Raw genomic sequence first — 26,431 nt, 5'->3', positions numbered from 1 at the left:
TAAGCCGACCCGAATATAAGCCGAGGCCCCTAATTTCACCCCAAAATCCCAGGAAAAGTTATTGACTCGAGCATAAGCCTAGGATGGGAAATACATCATCCCCCCTGTCATCATCCAGACCCCCGTCATTAACACCCTCATCATCATCACCCTGTCATCATCCCACCTTCATCATCCCCCCCTGTCATCATCCCACCTTCATCATCACCGCCTGTCATCATCCCCTTGTCATCATCCCACACCCCCCTTTCATCATTCCCCTGTCATCATCCCACACCCCCCTTCATCATCTCCCTGTCATCATCCCACCCACCCCTTCATCATCCCCTTGTCATCATCACCACATGTCATCAGCCCCCCCCCTTCATCATCACCGCTTGTCAATGTCTGATACAGTGGTCTTCAACCTGCGGACCTCCAGATGTTTCAAAACTACAACTCCCAGCAAGCCCGGGCAGCCATCTGGAGGTCTGCAGGTTGAAGACCACTGCGGCCTTCAACATCATCCAGACCCCCCACCCCCTTTAGTTTTGTACTCACCTCCGCTCGGTGGGGCGTCCGGTGGGATAGTCGTTCCGGGCTGTCCATCTTCACTGGGGGGGCCTCTTCTCCGCGCTTCGGGCCCAGAATAGAGGCGTTGCCTTGACGACGACGCAGAGGGATGTTGCTAATGAACGTCCATGTGCGTCGTAGTCAAGGCAACGTGACTATTCCAGGGCCGGGCCCGAAGCACGCAGAAGAGGCCCCCCTGGTGAAGATGGACAGCCCGGAACGACAATCCCACCGGACGACCTCCCCACCGGACAGTCCTGCAGCACCGGACCAGCGCACCTTAACGTCCCGCCAAGCGGAGGGGAGTACAAAACTAAAGGGGGTGGGGGGTATGGATGATGTCGAAGGCCGCAGTGGTCTTCAACCTGCGGACCTCCAGAGGTTTCAAAACTACAACTCCCAGCAAGCCCGGACAGCCGATGGCTGCCCGGGCTTGCTGGGAGTTGTAGTTTTGAAACATCTGGAGGTCCGCAGGTTGAAGACCACTGAGGGCGGAGAGTTCACTCGAGTATAAGCCAAGGGGGGTGTTTTCAGCATGAAAAATCGTGCTGAAAAACTCGGCTTATACTCGAGTACCGTATTTATCGGCGTATAACACGCACTTTTTAGGCTAAAATTTTTAGCCTAAAGTCTGTGTGCGTGTTATACGCCGATACACCCCCAGGAAAGGCAGGGGGAGAGAGGCCGTCGCTGCCCGCTTCTCTCCCCCCTGCCTTTCCTGGGGTCTAGAGCGCTGCTGTCGGCCCTTTTCGCCCCCTGGTTATCGGCGACGCTGCCCGTTCTGTCCCCCTGACTATCGATGCCGGCGCCCCATTGCCGGCGCCGATAGCCAGGGGGAGAGAAGCGGCGCCGATAGCCAGGGGGAGAGAAGGGGCAGCGGCACCCATTGCCGGCGCCGCTGCCCCGTTGCCTCCCCCCATCCCCGGTGGCATAATTACCTGAGTCGGGTCCGCGCTGCTCCAGGCCTCCGTCGTGCGTCCCCGGCGTCATTGCTATGCGCTGAACGGCGCGGCGCATGACGTCAGAGCGCCGCGCCGTGCATAGCAATGACGCTGGGGACGCACGACGGAGGCCTGGAGCAGCGCGGACCCGACTCAGGTAATTATGCCACCGGGGATGGGGGGAGGCAACGGGGCAGCGACGTCGGCAATGGGTGCCGCTGCCCCTTCTCTCCCCCTGGCTGTCGGCGCCGCTTCTCTCCCCCTGGCTATCGGCGCCGGCAATGGGGCGCCGGTACCAATAGTCAGGGGGACAGAACGGGCAGCGGCGCCGATAAACAGGGGGTGAAAAGGGCCGACAGCAGCGCTCTAGACCCCAGGAAAGGCAGGGGGAGAGAAGCGGGCAGCGACGGCCTCTCTCCCCCTGCCTTTCCTGGGGGTATATCGGGGTATACACGCGCACCCTCATTTTATCATGGATATTTGGGTAAAAAACTTTTTTTACCCAAATATCCTTGGTAAAATGAGGGTGCGTGTTATAGGCCGGTGCGTGGTATACCCCGATAAATACGGTATATACGGTAGGTAAACATTTTCTGAAATTTCACTCTTCACATACACCATAAAGCTAAGTCTGGGCTGGTATAGTTTTAGAGACTTTTCTGTCGCTTTGCGCCTTTTTTGCGCCTTTTCACAAAAATGCGCAGTTGATAAAACCCTTCCATATCATGTGTATTGCCAAAATCAGTGGATTACAACTCAAAATCAGCAGAAATGTGTAAACCAAAAGGCGCAAAAAAAGGCGCAAATAAACTCTGTTTGTGCCTTTCTTACGCCTTTTCTAGACACAAAAAACAGTCTTAAGACAATGATAAATGTCGGCCAATGTGTCTATATAAATATTAGTGTAGTCGACACTTTCAATACAAGGAATCTTCAAAAGATTGTATATCGCACAATATTAAACATTCAATGTCCCCAATACATGCCTGGACGGGATTCAGAGTCTGAGAGTACCTCTACAGCGTTCCTCCCATGTGGCTCCACTGCATATGCCTTACAGTACTTGGAGAAAGTGACTTTATCAAGTGAAAAATCACTTCCTCACAGTGCTAGGCACTACTGGGAGCCGGGCTGGACTGCAACAAGGGAAGGTACCGATTTCAAAAACAACCTCAATTATAAGACTAGGTTGTGTTCGCAAGATTTTCCTTCTAAAAAAAAACTGTGTCTTATAAAAGAGCAAATATGGTTTAACATGACCTGAACATTAAGATACTTAAATATAACTTATGCTGATGTTCTAATGGGATTACCTAATAAAGACACTAGATGGTAAGAAGATATTCTCAAGAGTTGAAAGGAGACAAAGGAATACTATGGCCAAAAGGAAGAGAAGGAGATGTATACAATTCTGATGCTTTCAGGCAAATTGCAAACACCTTTGGCAAGAATTGTGATGTATTGTTATAACATTTTAGCTATACCGTATAGTTATAAAGCCATCTAAAGGGGTATTCAGGTTTGAGTAAATAAAGGTTATACTTTTTGTGTGATTTGTGTCCTCTTGACGTTAAAGCGGTATTTGAGTATCATGAAAATGTTTATATTATACTAGAGGTGTTGAAAAAGTGAGTGGTACTCATCTAACCTGGTCCACCACAGCTCCTGTCCCAGCTCCTTCTGGTCTCCTGCTCTTCACTGTTTGTTACTGCATCTAAGACTTGCCTGCTGAGCCAATCACTGGCCGCTGGGGTGTCCTGCTAAGATGGCTTGTCTTGAAAGTAGAACAAACGGTGAAGATCGGGACCTGCAATGAAAGCTGCCAGGAACAGGGTTGGGGGAGTTTGACTTATTTCTTTAATTTTTACAGCACTCCCCCCCCCCTTCCCCCCAGCACCGAAATACATAAAGATACCAATATAATATTAAAAACTTTGAGGAAATTATCCACAAAGCACACTGGGAAACTGCATAACTTTTCTTTCTACAAAGAATGCACTTGAAGAACCCAGAGTACTCTTTCACCGGTGGTGGTGTTTACAGAAGTTTGCAGAAGTATGAGTGTCAAGGGTCTGTATACTTAGCACTACTAAGCGCTGTTATGTTTTCTATATAGATTGCTTGTATTAATGAGTTTTAGTTCATATTATGTCTAACCATCAGGCATTAACATTTAGAGAGGCTGCATATCCAATTAATAGCAACATATGGCAAAGGTTGTAAAGATGATAAAGATTTAGAGCGTCTGAATACTCTTCATAGACAATTATACAGGCAATGTATTACATTGAAGTAGTTATTATGGCAGCCAGTCTTCAATATGTAAATGTATGTAAATTATTACTTATGAGAATAATGAATATAAACTATATACCTTTTAAATAACTACAATAATCTGCAGTATTTCTCAGTAAAGATTTCTAGACAGGTACCTAAATCATATTTCTAAAGCTTTTTAGTACAGGTCTGTAGAGAAAAAAAAGAGTGGAATATAACCAGCAAACCACTTACTCCCCCCTTCATATCCTTCCAACCCCTTCCTCAAAATGAACATGTCACCTCCATGCTGCATCCAGTTTCTGTGTGTTTCAATGGCATGGTCTTGGCATGTTCCTGCTGCTGTAACTTCATCTAGATTGTTTTTCAGCCGCATCTAAAAGTGCCAGAGTTGTATGGGAGAGGAGTCACTAACAGTATCACGCAAACACACACACAGAAATGTATCATATATTAATCTATGAAAACAACAAGAACAATTCTGCACACAAGTTACCATCAAATAGTTTGTATACTTACACTGCATAGACTATTGGGGGGTAGCCATTAAAACAGGCTATTACCTGAAGCCAACATGCCTTTCAGTGCTGTCCGTAGTTTATAGCTGTATGAAGCACAGGCAGCATGAAACGGAGAAAGGGAGTGGGATCACACCATACTATTTTTCATAGTTTTAAAAGCCTCTGGGAATAAGATAACCTAAGGTAGTCATTTGGACAGTCACTGGTGGCAGCTCCATTCACTGCCAGCCTTCAGTGACACTTCTTTCCCTGTGTGTATAGGGAAAATGTGTCCCTCATGAAGAGCAGGATGGGGCACAGTTTTGGGACCAACCCTAGTGACTATTTACCCTGTTCCCAGTGATTCCAGACAAAGCATTTCAGAAAAAATCATAGTATGTTGTGATCCTGCTCCATATTTTATGCTTCCCATGGTTTGGCCAGCATAAAACTGCTGAGACATTCCTCTTTAATCTAATGTATGGCTAGACAATTGCCAGAAGGCAGGTAGCCAATACACCAAGAAATTAACTAATGGTGCCAACATTTATGGGATGTGTATTTTTTTGTATCAATGTTATAAGATGCCTGACTAATACTAACTGCCCTCTAGAGTGGTCTTCCTAATGAAGCATTGTATCATATTCGATCCAACATTATACGATATATAGATGATCATTTAATAATAATCTCATTTTCATATTTGATATTAATAATATAATTTTATTCAGTGGCTGTATATGATTGTTTTATTGGACGAGGCAACCCTTCAAATTACTGTTTGACTCCTAAAGAGCCCTAAAACATGACTGGAGATTATATGCCAATAACCTTTTGTGGACAGCTGTTTTGGGCTTCTTGCTCCTTATTAGTACAAAGCAGAATGTTGGTTGGTTAGATGACAATGCACTATGTGTCAACTTGTGGGGACCACCAAACTGGCATACGGGTATGGAGTTTTATAGCGCTACTTTGCATACTTTTCTTCCCATGGAGACTTCATATGACAATTTGGCCTATGTTCACACTGCCAAAAAAGTTTCCAATTTAAGAAGGTCTATGATGGCTGTGATTTGATAAAATCCACATTTTATGATTCAATTTATCTCCAATGACTTATAAGGGGTTTGAGTTTTGTAAAAAAAAAAAAATTATTTTAGTAGATACACTAGCGCAACATTCTATGTTATTTTCACTGATAAAAGCAACTGAACCTTGATAGAAAAATGCTAACAGAATTTTATTTTTGCGAAGTAAAGTCACCACAAAAAAAAAAAAAAAAAAAATGTTAACATAAAAAGCCCTTGACCCTTGAATCGACCTTTATCTTGCCCCCTCATTGCTTCATTTAAAATGATTTCCTGATTCTCAGTGGCCCTGACCCAACTTGCTCATAACCACACTTTACTCAAAGAATACCACTTATCACTATGACTGGAGGAAAGATGGACAGTACATTGCACAAATGGTTACCACTTATCTCATGGACTTACCTGTCAAATACATAATACTAAAGAGCAAACTATAATTTTCTACATAAACACACAGCTACAGCATCACACAACGTCTATAGATGACAAAGTTTGACACATTTAAAGCATACAGTTAGTCGGACACTTCAGACTTTTCTCCACCTTAAGAGATAAAAGGCACCCATTACAAACACTTTAGAAATATGACCTAAAACGCAATTACTTGTACAGTTATCTCCTATGAATGGACGGAATGAACAGAAGAAAGAACAGCCATAGTAAGCAAAGAAGAGCGTATAGCCAGTTACTTATGGATGAAATTTTTTTTTTTTAATAAGGTGGAAATAAACTGCTACGTATAACTACTGATTTCTGTCTGCTCATCTGGCTGATGTCTTCATCTGTATTTCCCAACATTCCTTGTTTTTTTTTTTTTTTTTACTAAGTTTAGGGTTATGGTTGTGGGCTGTCGGCCACTTTCGTTATATACACAAATAACATCTGATCACGGACCACGCTTCATATTTCACAGTCTACAGATAAAGAACCAGTCAAGCATTTCTTACACAATAAGACGTAAGGGAGGGATGGCTCTCTGACAAAGGTAAGAACCCTCCAAGTGCTCGGGTGAAAATGTTGCCCAACAAAAACCAATATGGCTGATAATGGTAAGTGTAAGGCAGAGTTCACACTACAGAGAGTGCATGAGGAAATTCAGCTTGGAATCTGCTTGCAGCAGCTGCCCGTTGATTTCAATGCATTGATGCTGCTTAGTTCACACGTTGGAAGTTCCATAGCAGAAATTCCAAAACGGAATTGGATTCTGGTGGAAAACTGAACATGTTCAATGTGGAGTGGTGTCTGTCAACTGGACAGCCATAGCAGATTGCATAACATTAAGCGCTGATTCCGGACAACGTGGATCCATTAACACTGAATTTCCTCAGCGTAAACGACCCTAAGACAGCTACCTCCTTGCTGTCCCTAAAAAGGTCTTGCTGTCCCTAAAAGGTCTTGCTCCATGGCAGGGTCCACTGCCTTTGGATAGTTATTACTGTGATCCAGATATTACTGCGATCCAGATTCTACTTTGACACATTAACCCTGCCAAGGTTGTTGCTAAGCAGTACAGGAAAAAATAATTTTTTATAAATAAAAAAAAGTAATCCTTACCGAGTCTGTACCGCGTTCCCTCATTGTGGATTCATTTACTACTTTTGGAATGCTGTATTTTTATACCTCCGATACAAAGTTATATCATACCACAAAGAACCGTTTCAGGGATCTAAACCACCGACACACAAAAAATCACTTTAATTTAAAGAAATATCACTGGAAGCTGGAGTGGCACATTCATTCGTTTTTACCATACAAGGCTACCTTGTACATCCATTTTTAATATAAACAATAGCAAGAATGAGGCTTTCTTCTCCTCCGACACAGTAAATCACACAAATAATTAGCTCATTGCTCCTGACAACAAGAGGCTCACTTACTCTCCATCATCCAGGGAAAGGTAATAGGTCAGCTAGCTAAAAGCAACTAGATAGATTTACACATATTAGCCAAGTTCCCATCATTACTTGCCATCTTTTAGCTCGGAATAATTAAAAAATTGGTTCTACAATTTAGGGTGAGCATGTTAGCAGAGATACATTTATTGAATGTCACAAGCAGCAATTCTCTCCCTTTATTTTATCATCACAGCTACATTTTTTTCAGAATCAAAGACGTTCATTTAATGTTAAAGTCCAGATTTCTAAGTATTTCGCTTTTGCTAAACTGTAATTACTTTTTTTCCTGAGAATGAATAGAATAAAGAGAATGTCTGCTTTGAGCTGACAGGAAGTGTTTAATTCTCAAACAGCACTACCACAGGGGAAATGAAGGATTACACAGTTCTAATAAAATCAATGGACTGTCTGCGTAATGCACAGACATGCTGGGTCCTCCAGTAGGAGATGCAGCTCCTTTGTAGTGGATCGTTATTCAGTATGATCAATGAAGGCTCTGAAGGTGGGACCTACTCAATTGCAAAAATTTCTCTAGGGGTATGTTCTTGCGCGGCAGATTTACTGCGGATTTTTCCAATTAACTTCAATTTTATTTTTCTTAAAGGAGTTTACAAACACAAAAAACACTTTAAAAATACAACAAAAAGCAGCGTGAACACAGCCTAAAGGTAGGGTCACATATGCTGTAAATATGCAGAAAATATGCAGTAAAATACAGCACATGTGACCCTACCTAAAGGGCTCATTCACACGTGTTTCCCACTGTGAATTTGAACCCAACGGCTGCTTTTTTGGCACTGCGGAAAAGTGGCTGCAGACCCCATTGTGGTAATGTGTCTGCACTGCTGCATAGGTCATAGTTCAAAAAAAGAAAGCAGGATCATCTGTACAGGGACATAAGTAACTTTACCAAAAACAGCACATTTGTTCTCCTTTACAAATATGTATGTGGTGTTCATCTGATTTTACCGAATATGCTTTTTGGGACAATCCCCTTTAAGCCCCCCCCCCCAATCCCAAACTGCCCACTCTTGCATTGCTTTGACAAAACAAGACTGTTGGCAACAGAAAGTGAAATAAATGTAAGAGTCCAACAAAGACAGTGGCCCTCGTTTACTAAGAGTGGAGTGTGGGTTTGTTTCTTTTTTGTGGTTTCAACCTTTTTTTCACTTGGCATTTACTAATGTGTCGCACTTTTCCCGATATTTTTAGTTGCAGGGAAAAATTCTGTCGCACAGTGATTTCTGGATTATACTTTAATTGGGATAGACATGATTTTTTGAACCGTGGGAACAGTTCAAACACTTTCTCAACTATCAATTGACCCATATATGTCTATCTTAATTAAAGTATAATCCCAACACTGTATATCAACAAAGGAATTTGACCCACACCAGGGTCTCCCATCCACATTACTACCAGGACCCTGCTGTCTAGCTTTCTACCCAGTTTGCTGCAAGAGCTCCATAAACCACAATGGGCCGCTTGATTTCAATGGGTAAAAAATCACAATATTATAGATCTAGCCCATTCATTCCTATACACTACCAATAGACCCTGGAGGCTGATGTCATACTCAGCCTCCAATGGCATTCAGACCCGGCAAAATTCAAATGTTTAATGGGTTAATGTATTCATGGAAATATGTATATATATATATATATATATATATATATATATATATATATATATATATAAAGTACTGTATCCACAAACTGTAACTCGGACCTGAGGAAGGAGGGAGACACATATAGATAGATGTATTAAATGAGTGTATATATATATATATATATATATATATATATATATATATATTATTTTTTCCTTTTTTTTTTCAATCACCATCATTACTGAAGCAAACTAAAAAAAGAATTGAAAAGACTCATAAAAAATGTGTTAATAAAGCTAAAACATTGCTTAAAAATTTAATTGTGCAAAAAAAAAAAATAATAATAATTCAAAATGACAAGTAAGAATTGCTTGAAAAAGATGAGGCAGGCAAAGGAGCAAACAGCCAGAGAATTTACTCGGCTTTCTGAAACTTTATACGTGCTTTAAAGTGTTGGGTTTTCTTCCCAGATAATTCACATGAATTTCAGAGTGGTTTTAGGAAAAGATGAGTGATTTTGGCTGAAATGTAGGGAATACGGCCCTTTTCCCGAAATCAACGCCCATTTTGTATTTATTTTTTTTTCACTCTGAGGGGGAGATTCCTCAAAACCAATGAAGAGGAAGAGTGGTGCAGTTGCCTATAGCAACCAATCAGATTGCTTCTTTCATTTTTAACAAGGCCTTTGAAAAATGAAAGAAGCAATCTGATTGGTTGCTATGGGCAACTGGGCAACCTTTACTCTGCACAGGTATTGATAAATATCCCATTGAGTGATTCAGATTCTGTCGGGTTTTTTCTGTCGCACATTCTGTCACACGTTCTGTGCGACAGAATTTAGGCACAAAACCCGACAAAAAGTCGGAATCATGTTAGTAAATGAGGGCCAGTGACTGATATTGGTATAAGCACAAACATTCTTGAGCACAGAGTTGTATAATAGTTTTATTTATAGATACATAATAACCTAATATGTTTTAAAGGTTACTCAAAGGAAAATTGGGCTGCAGCCTTTGCGTCTACAAGACATGAACAAAACATTTTTAGATTTTGAATTCTGCAGAAATCTGCATTGTGTATTAATGGAGGTGTACCTATTGGTAAAATTTACAATTTAATGGGGGCTTTTTAGCCTGTTTCCAAAACTCTTTAGAGTCCATTTTTCAGAGAATACAGAATTTTCTGGATAACCCTGTGCAGTGGAGTAAGCCGATTGCTTCCAGTGTTTAGCAACCATTAATAACGTCCACTGACTCACAAGAAAGGATCTATGTGCGCCACATCTGTTCCTCGTACGCATGCTATACACACCAGACAATATAATTACTAAAGTCATTCTACACAGAAGAGTTTACATTACTGTCAGAAAGGACATGAGGAAGATTTGACAGACCCCATCACATAAAATTAAAATAAAAAACTTAATTAGTCCATACCACCTGTACCAAAGTTGTAGTTAATTGACCTAATAGCAGAGGTAGAGGAAAAGGTGCTAATTACTCGCCGCCACCAATGACAGGAAACGTGTTAATTAGTCAGTGAAGAAGTTTTAATTAGATGACTACTACACAAGGAATAGAAGGTTATACACAGGTAACATATATTGGACTCCCTAATTGAATAACACATAACACTCATTTAAAATCTATTAACTGTAACAACTCCTATAGCATGTTTATACCTTAATCTTGCATAGTCTATGGAATGTGTGTACAGGCAGTGCCATCATTATTCAAAATGTGCTAGTCCACCCACGAGAAAAGTATTGTAACAACAGCCAAGTGTTATTTAGGATGACAACTAAGTAGATCCATCCAGTTTGAACCTCATACAAAAAAACTTATTTCAGCCCTCATAGCCTTCCATGTCAACCTACTGTACCTCAACATGTCATAGCCTTCCATGTTAACCTACTGTACCTCAACATGTCTTAAATTTCAAATGGAGAGATATTCTATTGGATTCCACCAGAAAAACAATCAAAGCATGTTCTATAAGGCCATGGCACAGTATATGTAGTGCCATGTGTGTCCCTGTACGGTCTTAAAGGGAACCGGTAACGTTGGCAATGAAGTTCAATCTGCAGGCTTAAAGGGGTATTCCGTCCCTGGCATCTTATCCCCTATCCAAAGGATAGGGGATAAGATGTTAGATCACTGCGGTCCCGCTGCTGGGAACCCCGGGGATCGCCGCTGCGGCACTGCGCTATGATTACAGCACAGAGCGAGTTCGCTCTGTGCGTAATGACGGCGATACAGGGGCCGGAGCAGCGTGACGTCATGGCTCTGCCCCTCATGACATCACGTCCCGTCCCCTTAGTGCAAGTCTATGGTAGGGGGCGTGATGACTGCCACGCCCCCTTCCCAAAGGCTTGTATTGACGGGGCGGGCCGTGACGTCACGAGGGGCGGAGCCGTGACGTAACGATGCTTCGGCCCCTGTATTGCGCAGTAATGATAGCGGGGTGCTGCAGCAGCGATCCCCGGGGTCCCGCTGCTGGGATAGGGGATAAGATGTCTAGGGGCGGAATACCCCTTTAATCTTACAGAGCAGAAGGAGCGGAGTAGACTGATCTAAAGTTTCAGAATAACTTGTCATTGATCCATGTAAGCTACTGCTAAGTAGTCAAGTGGGTGGTCCTATGCAGTGATTGGCAGTTATCTGTGTATAAAGTATGTATACAGAGAGCGCTGTCAATCACTGAGTAGGACTTCTCATTTTACTACTTGGCCCAGAAAAGGCAGAGATTTACATGGATAAATAATAAGTTATGGATTTTTTTCCCCGCAAAACTATATATCAATCTTCTCAGCTTATCCTGCTCTATATCAAGGTGCTTGCAGATTAAGCTACATTTACAAAGTGACAGGTTCCCTTTAAGTTGTCCATTCATTGTAGCTGTCAGACAAATGTCCATTTTGTTGACAGGTATCTTTCTGCTGTAAGACACCTTAGGCTATATCTGATCTCTCTAAGAAGAATGAGATTGGTCATGATGAAATCCAACATGCCTGACCTTTTCTCCCTTGACATCTGATGAAGGAAAGTTGGGCGGCCCTAATACACTTTGGTTGTTATGTCCGGCTGACACTTATCTAATGTTTATGGCCCACTAGATAAATAGATAGAATGTGATAAGATAGATAGATAGATAGATAGATAGATAGATCGATAGAAAATGTAGAAAAGCAGCACAACCAGGTAAAATAAAAAAGGTGTCCGGTGCAAAGCAGCTTCTAGAGTCCTGACCGAGGATGACTCCACATTGGTAACAGCAAAAGGATCTCACCACAGCACACAGTCCAGTTTAAAGTGAAAAAAGTGCTTTTATTCCATGGTAAAAAAAAACAACAAAAAAAACAAGTGTTTCACAAAAATAGCAGCAACGTTTCAACTGGCTCACCCAGACATTATCAAGCAGTACACACAAGTGATCAAACCACACATTTATAAGGGCACCAATCAGGTACCAATTGTGATCAATAAGTAAATAAATTCATCATAAAGTGCATACATTTTACATATTACAGTATGATGTACCATATTTGTATTACAGTGCCGACATTATCTCAAAAATAAAGTGCTCAAGTGCATAGTGATACTGTTATGATAAAAACATACTCTGCTGATAAAACTCATGATATACACACACATGTTGCTAGTCAATTAATCATAAGAGGAGGGGATCAAAAACTCACCAGATGTATATAGCTGCATTCCATAACCATGTTAGCGTGGGGTATAACCAAGTGCACAGGCACGCACTCACTGCGGCGCTATGTATGACAGAGAACTCTGTTCAGCCAATCGGCTCCTATGTGTATCGGTTGCTATGGCTGCAACTGCAATACATGTGGTCTCCTGCACACCGAGACGTCTCACTAGTGTGCGCCGGCGTTCTGTGTACAAGCTCCCGTAGTAGACATGTTTATTGAGGGCAAGACGGTGGGCAAAAAACAAACAACACTGTAAAAAGAATGGGCTGGCACTAGTGACTATGTATCCTATATGGACTACATGCACTAGATCGGTGTGCACTGCCACAGCAAAATCCCAGTCCAATGTGTTCAATAGAAACAAGAAACGAGGCTGCACTCACCATAACTTCTTGGTGTGCTTTTATTCTTCCATCTCTGAACTATACAGGGTTGCGGGTATAACAAACAGGTGCGTGTTAGAGCAACACGTGTTCCACGCGGGTTGCGCTTCTTCTGGCTCTCTTGGAGAGCCAGAAGAAGCACAACCCACGTGAAACACGTGTTGCTCTAACACGCACCTGTTTGTTGTACCCGCAACCCTGTATAGTTCAGAGATGGAAGAATAAAAGCACACCAAGAAGTTATGGTGAGTGCAGCCTCGTTTATTGTTCCTATTGAACACAAAAAAGAAACAAGTAGAAAAAAAATGAATGCATAAGGAAATATGTAAATTAAACCAACAAAAATGAATAAAATGGGCAAAATAATAAAAGATTAAATGAAATAAATAAAGAAAGCTTATTTAATAGCATGCCCATATAGGGCTCTAGATAGTAACTCTCCCTGAGTATTTTTATAATACATATGAGCAGTTATTTACTTGTGGCAACATAGGGACAAGGATGTCCTCCAGAAACATCCTGGTGTCTCTAGAAGGCAACCTCCTCGGGGGCGGGGCAGGGGACACACCAAACATATACCATGTCTGGATGTGCACCCCCACCCTCCAGTCCCGCCACCACTGGACCCTCACAGTCCTGAATATATGTTATCCCCGGTTTTGCACTGGATACACACATAGATTAAAAATAAAGTGGAAAAAAAGGGAAAATGAATAAATAAAATAAAAATTGAAAAAATAAATAAAAAAAAAGATCCCTTTGCTAGATAGATAATAGATAAATTGATACAGCTACCTCTCTCGTTTTGACCACACACCATAAAATACATAGTTCATAATACAGCAGATTAAATAAAGCATACATTGGATTTATGCAAACAAAACAAAAGATAAGTTAAAAATGATCTCCTTGAATTTCATCATGTGGCCTGCTGTATATGGGTGGGCTCCGGCTGTCCTACCTATACCATGAGACCACACAGTAGGTTATATGACAGTTCTGTAGAAAGCATTTGTGTATACTTGTCTATTTATTTTGTTAGTAATGTTCCAGTGCATTAAGGTGAATTCCAGGAGCACAATCATGTGGTATTAAAGGCGAGAGTGCTGCTATTACCGACAGCAGGTATAGGAACGTTCCCTAGATTTTCCGGAGGGCTCTATCTGTGCTAGATGGCTAACACTGGAAGCATACAATCATTTACTATTAGGGGATGTCCATAAATGGGTGACAATTAAGCACCTGCCATTGACTTTCATTAAATCCAGTCATATTTATATGATTTATATATTCTAAGAGCATGGGGGGAAAAGATTTAATTGTAAAACCCCAAATTGAAAAAAATGTATGTAAGGCTAATAGTTCTATATTACACAACAATGGGTTTAATGCAAAGATATTACGTCACATACATATCAACTGACAAATGCTATATGCAATGTGTGCTCTGCCTCCATTCATCTGCCTTACTTCCCGCCTGCCGTGACAAGGATCACATGACTATTTTCTACACAGAGGGCATGGCTTGCTGCTCTGTGTGTAAGGTATCCAGCCCCCTGCTCTACACTGAGAGCTCACATGACCCATAGGTCTGGAATATGGAGGGGCGGGGCAATACAGGAGGGGTGTGGCTTCACATTGTGCTCACTTGGAGGATGGACACTTTTACTCTTCCCCATCTAGTGGGTTCTGGAGACACTGTGGCTAGCAGGGACCTCTCTCCCATACTTTCTGGAGCTGCCTTAAGTTAGCACAGTTCTGGACAGAGGTTTCTTCTCTGGCTCTCTGGCAGGTTTCCATGCTAAGGTGACTTCAGAGATTTTGATACTGGGATTGTGCATCAAACAATGTCTAAAAAACAACACCAAAACAACGCATACCATAGTGCCATCCACCCAGAAGACTGAAAACGCCCCCTCCCTCAAGTCATTACTGCATTCTTGAGAGATCACTGGCCTTCAGGCAAGGTAGACTTCCAAGATTTACCCAGGACTGGAGGACAAGGAACACCCTCTTCCTAGAACAGGCTTCAGATCCACATTTTCCATGCAAACAGGATGCCCTATTATTATGTAAATTTGGTAGAGACTCTGGAAGGCAAGTCCGTCTCTCTAACTTCCACATCAATATCTATGATACTGTGTGCACTTTGTACACCTGTCTTCCTGGGCATAAGCTGCTGTCTAATGTGTCAAAAATGACCTATGATGCTACCTGTTTACTACATCTTTTATTTGTACCCTGTGGAGACTGATCTGTTGAAGTGCCCCAAACCTCTCCCTTGTTGCAGGACTGTTATGCACAATATTCTCTCAGGTTCCTCCACAGAAATGTTCTTCTTGACATAAGGTTGAAATAAATCATGATATAGGTGCACTCTCCTTAAAGGGGTATTCCAGGATTTTTTCATTTGACTGTGCTACAGGGGCTGTAAAGTAAGTGTAGTTCATAATATAGTGTCTGTACCAATGTTTGATGGCACAAATCTTATGTTATCTTTGCCTCTAGGTTAACTTTTAGCAGCATATAAAACAACTGCTGTTTCAGCTTTTTCCAAGTTGCAGTGTGGCCGAGGCATTACATCACTAGGCAGGTTTTGAAAGAAAGCCTGTCCTTTCTTAAATAGGTGGAGCGACTGTGGGCTGGGAGAGATCATTCTCCACAGAGCTGCAGGGAATTGTAGTTTAAACTCCACCAAGCATGGATGGGATCCTGGGATTGTAGTTGGAGGGAAGTAACCCCAATAGGAAATTTCAGAAAAAGAAAGCAGTACGGTAAGGTGGACTCACAACACAACCGTATAGCCTCACTAAACTCACTAAACTGAACCAAAACGTGTGTACAAATTTTTATATGTATACGGTTGAAAACTGTATATGATTTGAAAAATCATGTCCGGTTGCATCTGTTTTTTAAGAAAAAACTTATGCATTTTTAACTTTTCACTCCATTTATGAATAAAGTTTTACTTGTTTGATTGAAATTCCAAGAAAAAAACTGAGCAAAGCCAAAAACCGTATGGTGAACACCAGATGGAACCGTACACTCATACGGTCCTGTACGGTTCACATTGACTCCCATGTTAAAAAAAAAATGCATACAGTTTAATACAGTTTTTCACCTGGACCAAAAACTGTGGTAGGCCACGGTTTTCTGTCCGGATAAAAAAAAAAAAAAGGAAAAAACAGTATGGTTTGAAAAACTGAGACAACCGTATACATTATGGTGCATACGGTTTTGAATGGGAAGTCTATGGGCACGGTTTTCTGTACGGTTGCATAAGTTTTTTTTTATAAAGCCGTATGCCGAAACCGTATAGAAAAATCGTGGTGTGAACCCACCCTTAGAGATCTTTTTTTTTTATTATTCTTTTTTGGCTCCAAATGTTGTAGACGGGCCTCCTGCCTTGCTTGTCCCTTTGTTGGCTCTTTTACCTGCAGCTTTGGACATAATGTGTCTTCTACACTACTTGCCCTGTCACTCTTCCCACTACTCTCATTGCCTCTCATGCTCCTTTATTGCATAGACACTGTTTTTGTTGTATAATGTTTCATTTTGCTGACTATGTTTTTTGTCCCTTTTGGCCTTCCCTGGCCACTGGACCTTTCTGTGTCTGCTTATGTTCTTGCATACCTTGTATGTATATCTTTGTATATCAATAAACTTCTTTTTTGAATTTGAAAAAAAGAAATTAGAGATCGAACTAACCTGATGTTCTCTATTATTGCTGGTACTAATATAATGCGATATTTATTTCCTGTCCCTTGGCATTGTCATGTTATGTTTTGATACCCTACTTTCTGGGTCGACTGCATGTTTGTTGCATATGTTAAGAAGATGAAAACTATAAATATTAAACTTGAAATAAAAAAAATTGCGCTTGGAAATTCCAGTGTAGCTGAATCCCATTGCTGTCAATGGGATTCGGCCGCACAATGCACACTTCAGAATTTCATTTCAGAATACAATGCCATTTGGAGGAACCGCTTCAGTCAGTCCTGGTAGCCCATATGGAATTTTTAGGCAGGAGATTCCTCAGTATGAACCCTGCCTTTTAGTCTTATTTTCTGTTTCAGTTCCACACCTCGTTTTGCCTAAAAATACTGACCAAAATACTAGGTGTGAACCCAGCCTCATGAGATCCTGCTGCTGGAGAAGCTCTTATTTCTACTGGACAGCATTGGAGTGGCTTAGATTGACACCCATTTGCCATTGAGCGGCAGAGACCAGTTGTCAATTTATCCAATAGTTCAGCATCCATAACAGCATCATTTGAGAGGAACCGGCCAATAGAAATAAAATATGATCCACATCAGAGGACCACAACCAAGGAATATATGCTATCCGATTTATTTTTAAGGGAGACAGAAGAGCAGCATTTGACACTGGAGGCTGGAAGATACTACTGATGCCAAACTACATCAGCTATTAGTTATGCTTTCCACTAGTGCTAACATCCCGCATCACGAGAAATGTCTTTTCAGCTCGTCCTCTGTACCCCTTTTTCCTCTAAGCTAAACAAATAAGACAGCAGGTAGTTCCTGGATCATGCTGGTAAGCTTTGTGCTTAAAACTGCAATACCCCGCGTTGTAATCCTTAGCCATTCACTGACACAGATTCATCCATGCCTGTCAACAATCCATTGTAGTCAAAACCCCGCTTTCCTGACTTGACTGGATTATGTGTGTTCATGGATAAAAGGGCGAGGCTATAAAAGATTGCTATTAGTCGTGTGACTGTTGCCTTTAGATTGGACACAGGAAGCAGCATTGGGTTTCAAGACAGATTTCTATGTTGCGTGTGTATAGAAGTAAGTAACCTGCGAAAAAATTACCTAAATCAATATATACACTTTTTTTTTTTTACAAAAATTTTCAGCAGTCACTGCCCTCTTCTACTGTCTTTAGGCTAGAGGAAGTGGACTGAAGGGCGATTTACACGTCATCAGAAATTATATATATTTACAACTTTGCAAATGATATGAACGATCAATATAAATCGTTGAGCTATATTGTACTTCATCAAAAAATGTATATGTTTGACACTAAAATGTATCTCTTTCTAGTTTTAAATTGGAAAATGATTGCTACAATGGTTTGGAAAAGAAGTGAAGTGATAACAGACACATGTACACGGGTCTACAAACGACGAAAGGATTGGACTACATGCAGCAGTATTCCCCAACCAGGGTGCCTCCAGCTGTTGCAAAACTACAACTCCTAGCATTCCAATATGGCTATGTTGTAAGATTACCATAACACTGTGGCTATCTTTTTGTGAACTGGCCATTTCCTGTTGGAGTTTGTTCCCTAAAACTACAAGTCCCATGATTCCTTGTTTCTAAGTGTGAGGTCACTTTTCTCCTTTCCACACATCAGCCACCCCACCCATTTTTGAAGCACAAATGAGCTACATTTCATGCAATAGATCAGTGTTTTCTAACCAGGGTGCCTCCAGCTGTGGCAAAAATATGATTACTTGCAGAATGATCTCCCTCACTCCCCCCATTGAAGCAAAGACATGCTCCCTCTGAACACCTGACTAGTGATGTAACGTCTTAGGCTACACTGAAACCAGGGAAAACCTAAGACAACACTCATTATGTATGCTGTTAAAAATAAATATTAGAGCAAATCACATAAGAATAAGAGACCACTATCAAAGACAGGTGCAGACACTATATTATGAACTACACTAAGTTTACAGCTCCTTTAGCATAGTCAAATGAATAAAAAAAAAATCCTGGAATACCCCTTTAAACATAAAATTTGGCTAACTCCTAATTTGAATTATTATAATAACTTACTCTATGTAGTAGAAAGAATACACAATAGTTTAATCATATCTTTTAGCATTATGCTTTACATGGAATGAAAGATGCCCATAGAATACAGCAATACTGAGCATAAAAAGAAATAAATCGGGAGGATTACACGTGCGGCTCTTTAAAAGCAACAGGTTTTATGCAAGAGTTTTGCAGCCTGGAGACGGACAAAAAGCCCCTAAAGGGTAATTATATTCTACACTGACGCAGCTTCTTTTATTCTCACCGCAAGAAGCCGTGTCAAATGCAACTTAATGACCTCCCCATAGAATGCCAGGGAAAGGCGCTTTCTGCCCACAGTAATTGAATGACTTTCACTTGATTTAAAAGAAACTCAGGTGCCAACTTAGCAAATGGCATTACTGGGAGAAATTGGATGCATGGAGGAACAACCAAGACAATCAAACCAACGTGTTTGATTTGTGCTAATCTCACAGATCAAGGTTACAGGTATCTACATAAAAAGTCAAAATGATATTTATTGTCTAAAAGTCTATCCAGAAATAAGTAACATACATTTACACATTAAAATTCAATGTCCAGGATTGAACAGAATGCAGGACCTTGTAGGAAATAAAACATGAAAATAAAAATGTATTTAGTCTCATGTCACTTGTGTCCCACGGTTGTGACTTATGAGGGTGCCGCCAGTGACGTGTGGTTATAAGTTATAGTCACAACATCACTGATGGGAATACAATGCCCACATGACAACTTCAGGTCTGGTCCTTAGAAATACCCGGGAACCAGATAGTGATCTGTGGGCCAGAACTGGCGAATTTGGACAGTAAGTACATTACACTTTTTTGCTATTTTACTATTGTTACCAAAAATGTAAACTACACGTGTTTGTACACTTCATAGACAAAGAAGCAAAGCAGAGAAAGACGGGGAGATTATTAGAAATGGCACTTCTATTAAGACTGACAGGTCAGTCTTAAAGGGGTATTCCAGGAAAAACATTTTATTTTATTCTTATATCAACTGGCTCCAGAAAATTAAACAGATTTGTAAATTACTTCTATTAAAAAATCTTAATTCTTCCAGTAGTTATCAGCTGCTGAAGTTGAGTTGTTCTTTTCTTTATGACCACAGTGCTCTCTGGTGACACCTTTGTCTCAGGAACTGTCCAGAGTAGGAGCAAATCCCCATAGCAAACCTCTAATGCTTCGGACAGTTCCTGAGACAAGCAGAGGTGTTTTTCCTGGAATACAATGTTTTTTTTTTTTTTTTAAATGTGCCCATTCTGTGTGCTATGAAAAAATAAACCTTTCCTCCCCACCAGTGGTGCTGCCCAGCACCCCTGGTATCCTGCTCCTGACCTTCAATGTGATCCCAGAGAATTGCTGACCCACTAAGAACACAATGGGGGGCTCTATCCACTAATAGTAAAGTTTTATTTGGATAAAGAAAAATAATTTAATATTTGGGTGCTACTACAGTGTACGAATCAACAATGAATCAAGAAAAAAGAGAAGACAAGTGGTACACTGTAAATAGAGCACACCAAATCATAAATAGAATAATGCAAAGTTATTTTATTACAAAAACACATAGTGTACACAACAAATAGACTGGAGGAGAAAAAGAGTTTAAAACCCATAAAAACAGCTCATTTAGAGCACAAACACAGCTCTAGTGAGGGGCCATGAACCCCCTCCACTAGATAAGCTCCCGTCCTGGAGTAGATGTACAATAACCTATACCAACCAGTCCAGACTACATACAATTAAATCATCATATGTACATATAATTGAAGTGAAACAATAATAGTCACCAGTCCGGAGTGGATGGAGGGAGAAATAGAGGTAATCAGCCAATATAGTCAGGACGGGGCCACGGAACCCCACGCGTTCCGTCGCTCCTATGCGACTTCCTCAGGGGAAGTGAATTGCTGGCCACAGTGGTGTCCCGCCTCGGCCAGTGACTGGCTGAGCAGCAATGTGACATATTGAGCCCTGGCCTTGGTCCTCTTCATGCTGCCAGGACTCAATAAATCACATTGCCGACCCCCAGCACCAGGAAGATGATCCACATATGGCCAGGAGCAGGATTCCACCAGGGAATGGTGAAGGCAAGTAAAGGTTTATTTTTTTTAAACAACAAAATAGAAAGAACGCAAGTCAGCTCACCATAAGTCTGAATTGGATGTAATCTGTAGCATCGAAGTATTCAAGGAGCACAGATGGACGTGAGCCTTATCCCCCGCTGAAAGCATGCACCATATGAAAAAGTAGAATATCCAGCTCAAAAAAAGTGAAAAAAGTTAAAATAAAAACTACAACATTTAATGGGTATGCATTAAAAATTAAGTGAGAATCGCAACAGGTCACATAAAAACGTGAAACGCCGACGCATTTTGGACTAGATATTAGCCCTTAATCATGGCCCTTATTTTTTTAAAGCACACAAAATGGGCATATAACAAAAGAACAAAAATAACACCCTACTGCCAGATAACCCCTTTAAAGGGAGTCTATCATTAGGTTTCTACTGCCCTATCTGGCGACAAAAATACTGTACAGAATGATGTATCATTTGCGTTGTTCTGCGAATCAGTTTCTGTAAATTTTTCTGATATGGAGGAGAACAAGTACTACTCCACCCCACTCCCCTGCCCACCAGCCGCTGACTGACAGGTATCTGCCTATGCACAGGATAAGCAAACAGCTGCCAATCAGCGTCCCGTATCAAGGACTACGGTGCATGTAAAGGAGGAGTGCACAGTGTGAGGATACCAGGAGAACAGATGCATTACAAGACGTAAGCAATACATTGTTCTGTCCAGAATATCTGTCAGTAGTTTATGCCAACCGCAGATAGAGCCGAATAAACCTGCCAATTATTATTATTTTATTATATTTATTGATGTATTATTTAAAGTATAGAATTTTTTTCTGCTAAACCATATCCACTTTCTTAACATTTTTCAAAAGCGTCAAAAGCTTAAAAGTTCGGCAAAGTACAGCAAAATCACGCCACACGCCACCATTTGCTACTTTTAGCACGATACAACTGGAACAAACGTCTTGATAAATTCCCGGCATAGTGCTGTGAAATGACATATGTTCGTTTGTATCACACCGTCTCTTATAAACTGAAGTCATTACCTATACTGTATACAGAAAATAAACTGTATACTCTGTATTTGCCACAGCAGCATGCACCAGTGTATTAGGTAGTTGTGCTGGCTATTTTTCTTTTTGTATTACCTACACTGTGTACATTCCTAGGTCAACATTAACACAATTCTTTTCTCAGGTTTATTTCTGTTGAAAATAACATAAAGAGGAAATTTGCGGTTATTTTACATACTGGTCTTAAATAAAACACATGTTTTGAGAGGTGCATGCCTCTTTAACATCTGGCACATCTACTGTTGTCTTTGCCCCTTTGAACTAAAACCTGTAAAGACCTCCGCCACTAGGTGCTAGAGTAGATTACAGCTACTAGACTTCCCCTAAGCCCCACCCACTCTTTCGGCCCAAAGAAGTGCGTAGTGACGCGTGAAACTGCTGTTGCCGTAGGTATCACTCCTGCTGTCCTTGTTCATGTTTTTACCGCTGCACATTGTTTGTTATCTGCACTTTGAATAAAGAGAAGATGAATTCTACAGATGGGTGAGTGCAATTGTTCCTTATTCTTGGTTTTGTGGTTTATAAACATATCTATTTATTGATTAGCACCCCCACTAGAATGCACAGACTGTACCACTGCTGATCTACGTTCAGGTGTGAAGGTTCACTCGGATGAAGCAGTGCCGAGCCCTGTTCTTTGCTTGTATATATTCTATCTAGATATTTGAAAAATGAACATTCTTTCCCACCTCCTATATGCTATACACAATTCCGATCAACATTACTACTTCTTAATAACGATAAGTACAATAAACATCTCCAAATCATATTCTTTGCATACGGCAGGCTTTTTAAGCATGCTCTGTGACCTGCACAGAGGTCATTTTACAGGGTAGGGGAAGCTCCTATTGTATTCTCTATATATTTGCTCTCTGCTGACACATTTGTCCATGTCAGGAACTGTCCAGAGCAGGGACAAATTCCCATAGCAAACCTCTACTGCTCTGGACAGTCCCTGACATGGACAGAAGTATCAGCAGAGAGCATTGTGGGCAGAAAGAAAAGAAATGCAAAAAGAAAAGAACGTCCTCTGTAGTATACAGCAGCTGATAAGTAGTGGAAGGTTTAAGATTTTTAAATAGAAGTAATTTACAAAAAAATATTTTCCACCGGAGTACCCCCTTTAAGGCTTAGTGGTGAAATTGAAAACTGAGAGATTCCAGGATTATGTTAAAATATAGATGATAACATAAAAAATTAAATAAAAATCCCCAAAAATTCTTACAATTATGGTTAATATAAAACTTTGATTTAAACAAGAAGTCATTTTCTAATGACACAATCCCTTTAAAACGATTTTAGTTATGTTACACACTGGGAAGCTTTGTGGAGGACTGTAAACCTAAACTAAATGAACCCTTTACAATACACTATGAAACTGCAAGAAGTCAAATTTTAATTCTGAAAAGGTATCTAGTGACTAATAAAACTAGACATATGTAGCTACTGCAGTGTTATGAGACCTATGCAGTCTCAAGTGGCCATATACCAGTTTACCAGCTATGCCTACTGGAACTCAGAAATCTTAAATGGTCATTGTCCTTTGGAAAAACTTTTGACATGAGACGGGAGAAGTTTATGATCAGCGTGTTCTGTCCCAGCTCTGTGTCACATGATCAAGACAAACTCACAATGTAAGTCTATGAGCAGGTCTCATCACGTGACACAGAGGCAGGGAGAGGAGCGCACCACAGCACAGACTTCTCCCTGCTCGTTCTCCTGATCAGTAGAGGTCTCAACACTCAGACCTCCGCCGATCAAAACTTTTGCATATCGCTAGGAAATGTCAAATGCTTTTTTTAAATGACAGGTACTCTTTAAAGGACTTTCAGATAGTTGGCCTATTATGGCTGCTATAAGTTGGTTGCTGTGCAACAGTATTAGTATACAAAGCCTGCAAAACAACTAGCTTATTAACCCCTTAAGGACCATTTGAAATTTGAAAGAAAAAAAAAATAAACATTTTGTAACTTGTGGGGGCTTCCGTTTCTATGCAGTGCACATTTCGGTAAAAATGAAACCTTATCTTTATTCTGTAGGTCCATACGGTCACAAGGATGCCCAATTTATGTAGGTTTTATTTTATTTTACTACTTTAAAAAAATTATAACTACATGCACCAAAATGAGTATGTTTAAGATTGTCATCTTCTGACCCCTATAAATTTTACATTTTTCTGCAAATGGGGCAATATTATGGTTCATTTTTTGCACAGTGGTCTGTAGTTTTTATTGGATTTTTTGATCGCTTTTTATGGTATAAGAAGTGACCAAAAATGCAAAATTTTTGACTTTGGTATTTGATTTCGCCATTGACCGTGCGGACCTTATATTTTAATAATTGACCGTGCGGACCTTATATTTTAATAGTTCAGACATTTACGCACGGGGCAGTATCACATGTTTATTTTTTTATTACATATTAATTATATTATTTAAAAAATGGGAAAGGTGGGATTTAAACTTTTAATATGGACGGGGTTACCGTATATACTCGAGTATAGGCCGAGTTTTTCAGCACGATTTTTCGTGCTGAAAACACCCCCCTCGGCTTATACTCGAGTGAACTCCCCCACCCGCAGTGGTCTTCAACCTGCGGACCTCCAGAGGTTTCAAAACTACAACTCCCAGCAAGCCCGGGCAGCCATCGGCTGTCCGGGCTTGCTGGGAGTTGTAGTTTTGAAACCTCCGGAGGTCCGCAGGTTGAAGACCACTGCGGCCTTCAACATCATCCAGCCCCCTCTCACCCCCTTTAGTTCTGAGTACTCACCTCCGCTCGGCGCTGGTCCGGTCCTGCAGGACTGTCCGGTGAGGAGGTGGTCCGGTGGGATAGTGGTTCCGGGCTGCTATCTTCACCGGGGAGGCCTCTTCTAAGCGCTTCGGGCCCAGCCTCAGAATAGTCACGTTGCCGTGACAACGACGCAGAGGTGCGTCATTTGCGTCATTGTCAAGGCAACGCATCTATTCCGGGCCGGAAGCGCGGAGAAGAGGCGCCCCCGGTGAAGATAGCAGCCCGGACCACCTCCTCACCGGACCACCTCCTCACCGGACAGCCCTGCAGGACCGGACCAGCGCCGAGCGGAGGTGAGTACTCAGAACTAAAGGGGGTGAGAGGGGGCTGGATGATGTTGAAGGCCGCAGTGGTCTTCAACCTGCGGACCTCCGGAGGTTTCAAAACTACAACTCCCAGCAAGCCCGGACAGCCGATGGCTGCCCGGGCTTGCTGGGAGTTGTAGTTTTGAAACCTCTGGAGGTCCGCAGGTTGAAGACCACTGAGGGCGAATGATGAGAAGAGGATGATGAAGGGGGGGTGTGGGGATGATGAAGGGGGGTGGGGATGATGAAGGGGGGGGGGATGATTACAAGGGGATGATGAAGGGGGGATGTGTGGGATGATAAGGGGATGATGAAGGGGGGATGTGCGGGATGATAAGGGGATGATGAAGGGGGGATGTGTGGGATGATAAGGGGATGATGAAGGGGGGATGTGCGGGATGATAAGGGGATGATAGGGGGGATGTGTGGGATGATGACAAGGGGATGATGAAGGGGGATGTGTGGGATGATAAGGGGATGATGAAGGGGGGATGTGTGGGATGATGACAAGGGGATGATGATGAGGATGTTAATGACGGGTCTGGATGATGACAGGGGGGGATGAGGTATTTCCCACCCTAGGCTTATACTCGAGTCAATAACTTTTCCTGGGATTTTGGGTTGAAATTAGGGGTCTCGGCTTATACTCGGGTCGGCTTATACTCGAGTATATACGGTAATTAACTTTTTTTTTTTTTTTACACTTTATTTTTAGCCCCCATAGGAGGCTTTACCAAGCAATCTTCTGATTGCATATACTGATCAATGCTATGCCATAGCATAGCATTGATGAGTGTTCTTGGCCCTCTGCTGATCTAGCCTGCACAGCAAGCTAGGAGCAGCAGAACACAGATTGGACGGTGCGGAGGCAGGTGAGCACCCTCCCGCTGTTCACTTAGCTGATTGGGACCCGCGATGTCGCTGCAGATGTCTCGATCAGCTTCACTGAGCTACCGGCAATGTTAACCCCGCATTTTGGACGCCGCAATTAACTTTGATCACAGCGTCTAAAGGGTTAATGCCGGGCATTGTCCCGATCGGCAGTGCCCGGCATTAGCCATGGGTCCGTGCTGCCCGTAGCAACCGGGACCCACCGAGTTTAACCTGTTTTCCGCTCGTGAGAATGGTTTAAACCCCGCTAACAGGACCAGGGCGTACAGGTACCTGTACGCCCCCCTTGGCCCTGGTAGGGTTAAACCTGCGCAGAACCTTCTCCACAGGCAAATAGAAGAGTCTTGTCTTTTACAACATTATCACTTTAATAAAAATAAAAAAAACCTCTTGAGCTCATAACGTACAAAACGCAGAAAGCTTTAGAATGAATATGTATGAGCATCTGCTACACGGAAAGTAGCAAAATAAGTAGACTCCAACCATGCCAGCCAGCTCAATAGATATATTTAAGGACTGT

General features: G+C 41.7%; 1 protein-coding gene across 15 annotated transcripts in view; it reads right to left on the bottom strand.

Moving 5' to 3' along the window:
- RFX3 (regulatory factor X3) overlaps positions 1-26,431 on the bottom strand; it is a 245,319-nt gene that overhangs the window by 153,347 nt on the left and 65,541 nt on the right. For 7 of the 15 annotated variants that reach the window (XM_056522495.1, XM_056522424.1, XM_056522447.1 and 4 more), the window contains exons 1-2: positions 12,563-12,698; positions 4,005-4,146 (exon numbers count right to left, since the gene is read on the bottom strand). The exons of 3 other annotated variants lie outside the window; for them this stretch is intronic. In XM_056522495.1, coding sequence (XP_056378470.1) covers positions 4,005-4,146; positions 12,563-12,592 — 172 coding nt within the window. In that variant the 5' untranslated portion in view covers positions 12,593-12,698. Of the gene's footprint in view, positions 1-4,004; positions 4,147-12,562; positions 12,699-20,920; positions 20,938-26,431 lie in introns of those variants that run through there. 5 more of the 15 variants (XM_056522457.1, XM_056522437.1, XM_056522466.1 and 2 more) reach the window with 4 other exon arrangements.

This window comes from Hyla sarda, chromosome 1, assembly GCF_029499605.1.
Source record: "Hyla sarda isolate aHylSar1 chromosome 1, aHylSar1.hap1, whole genome shotgun sequence".
In the NCBI taxonomy this organism is placed as follows: Eukaryota; Metazoa; Chordata; class Amphibia; order Anura; family Hylidae; genus Hyla; species Hyla sarda.
Note: the sequence above shows the minus strand (reverse complement) of the source record. Positions and strands in the feature narration are given on the sequence as shown.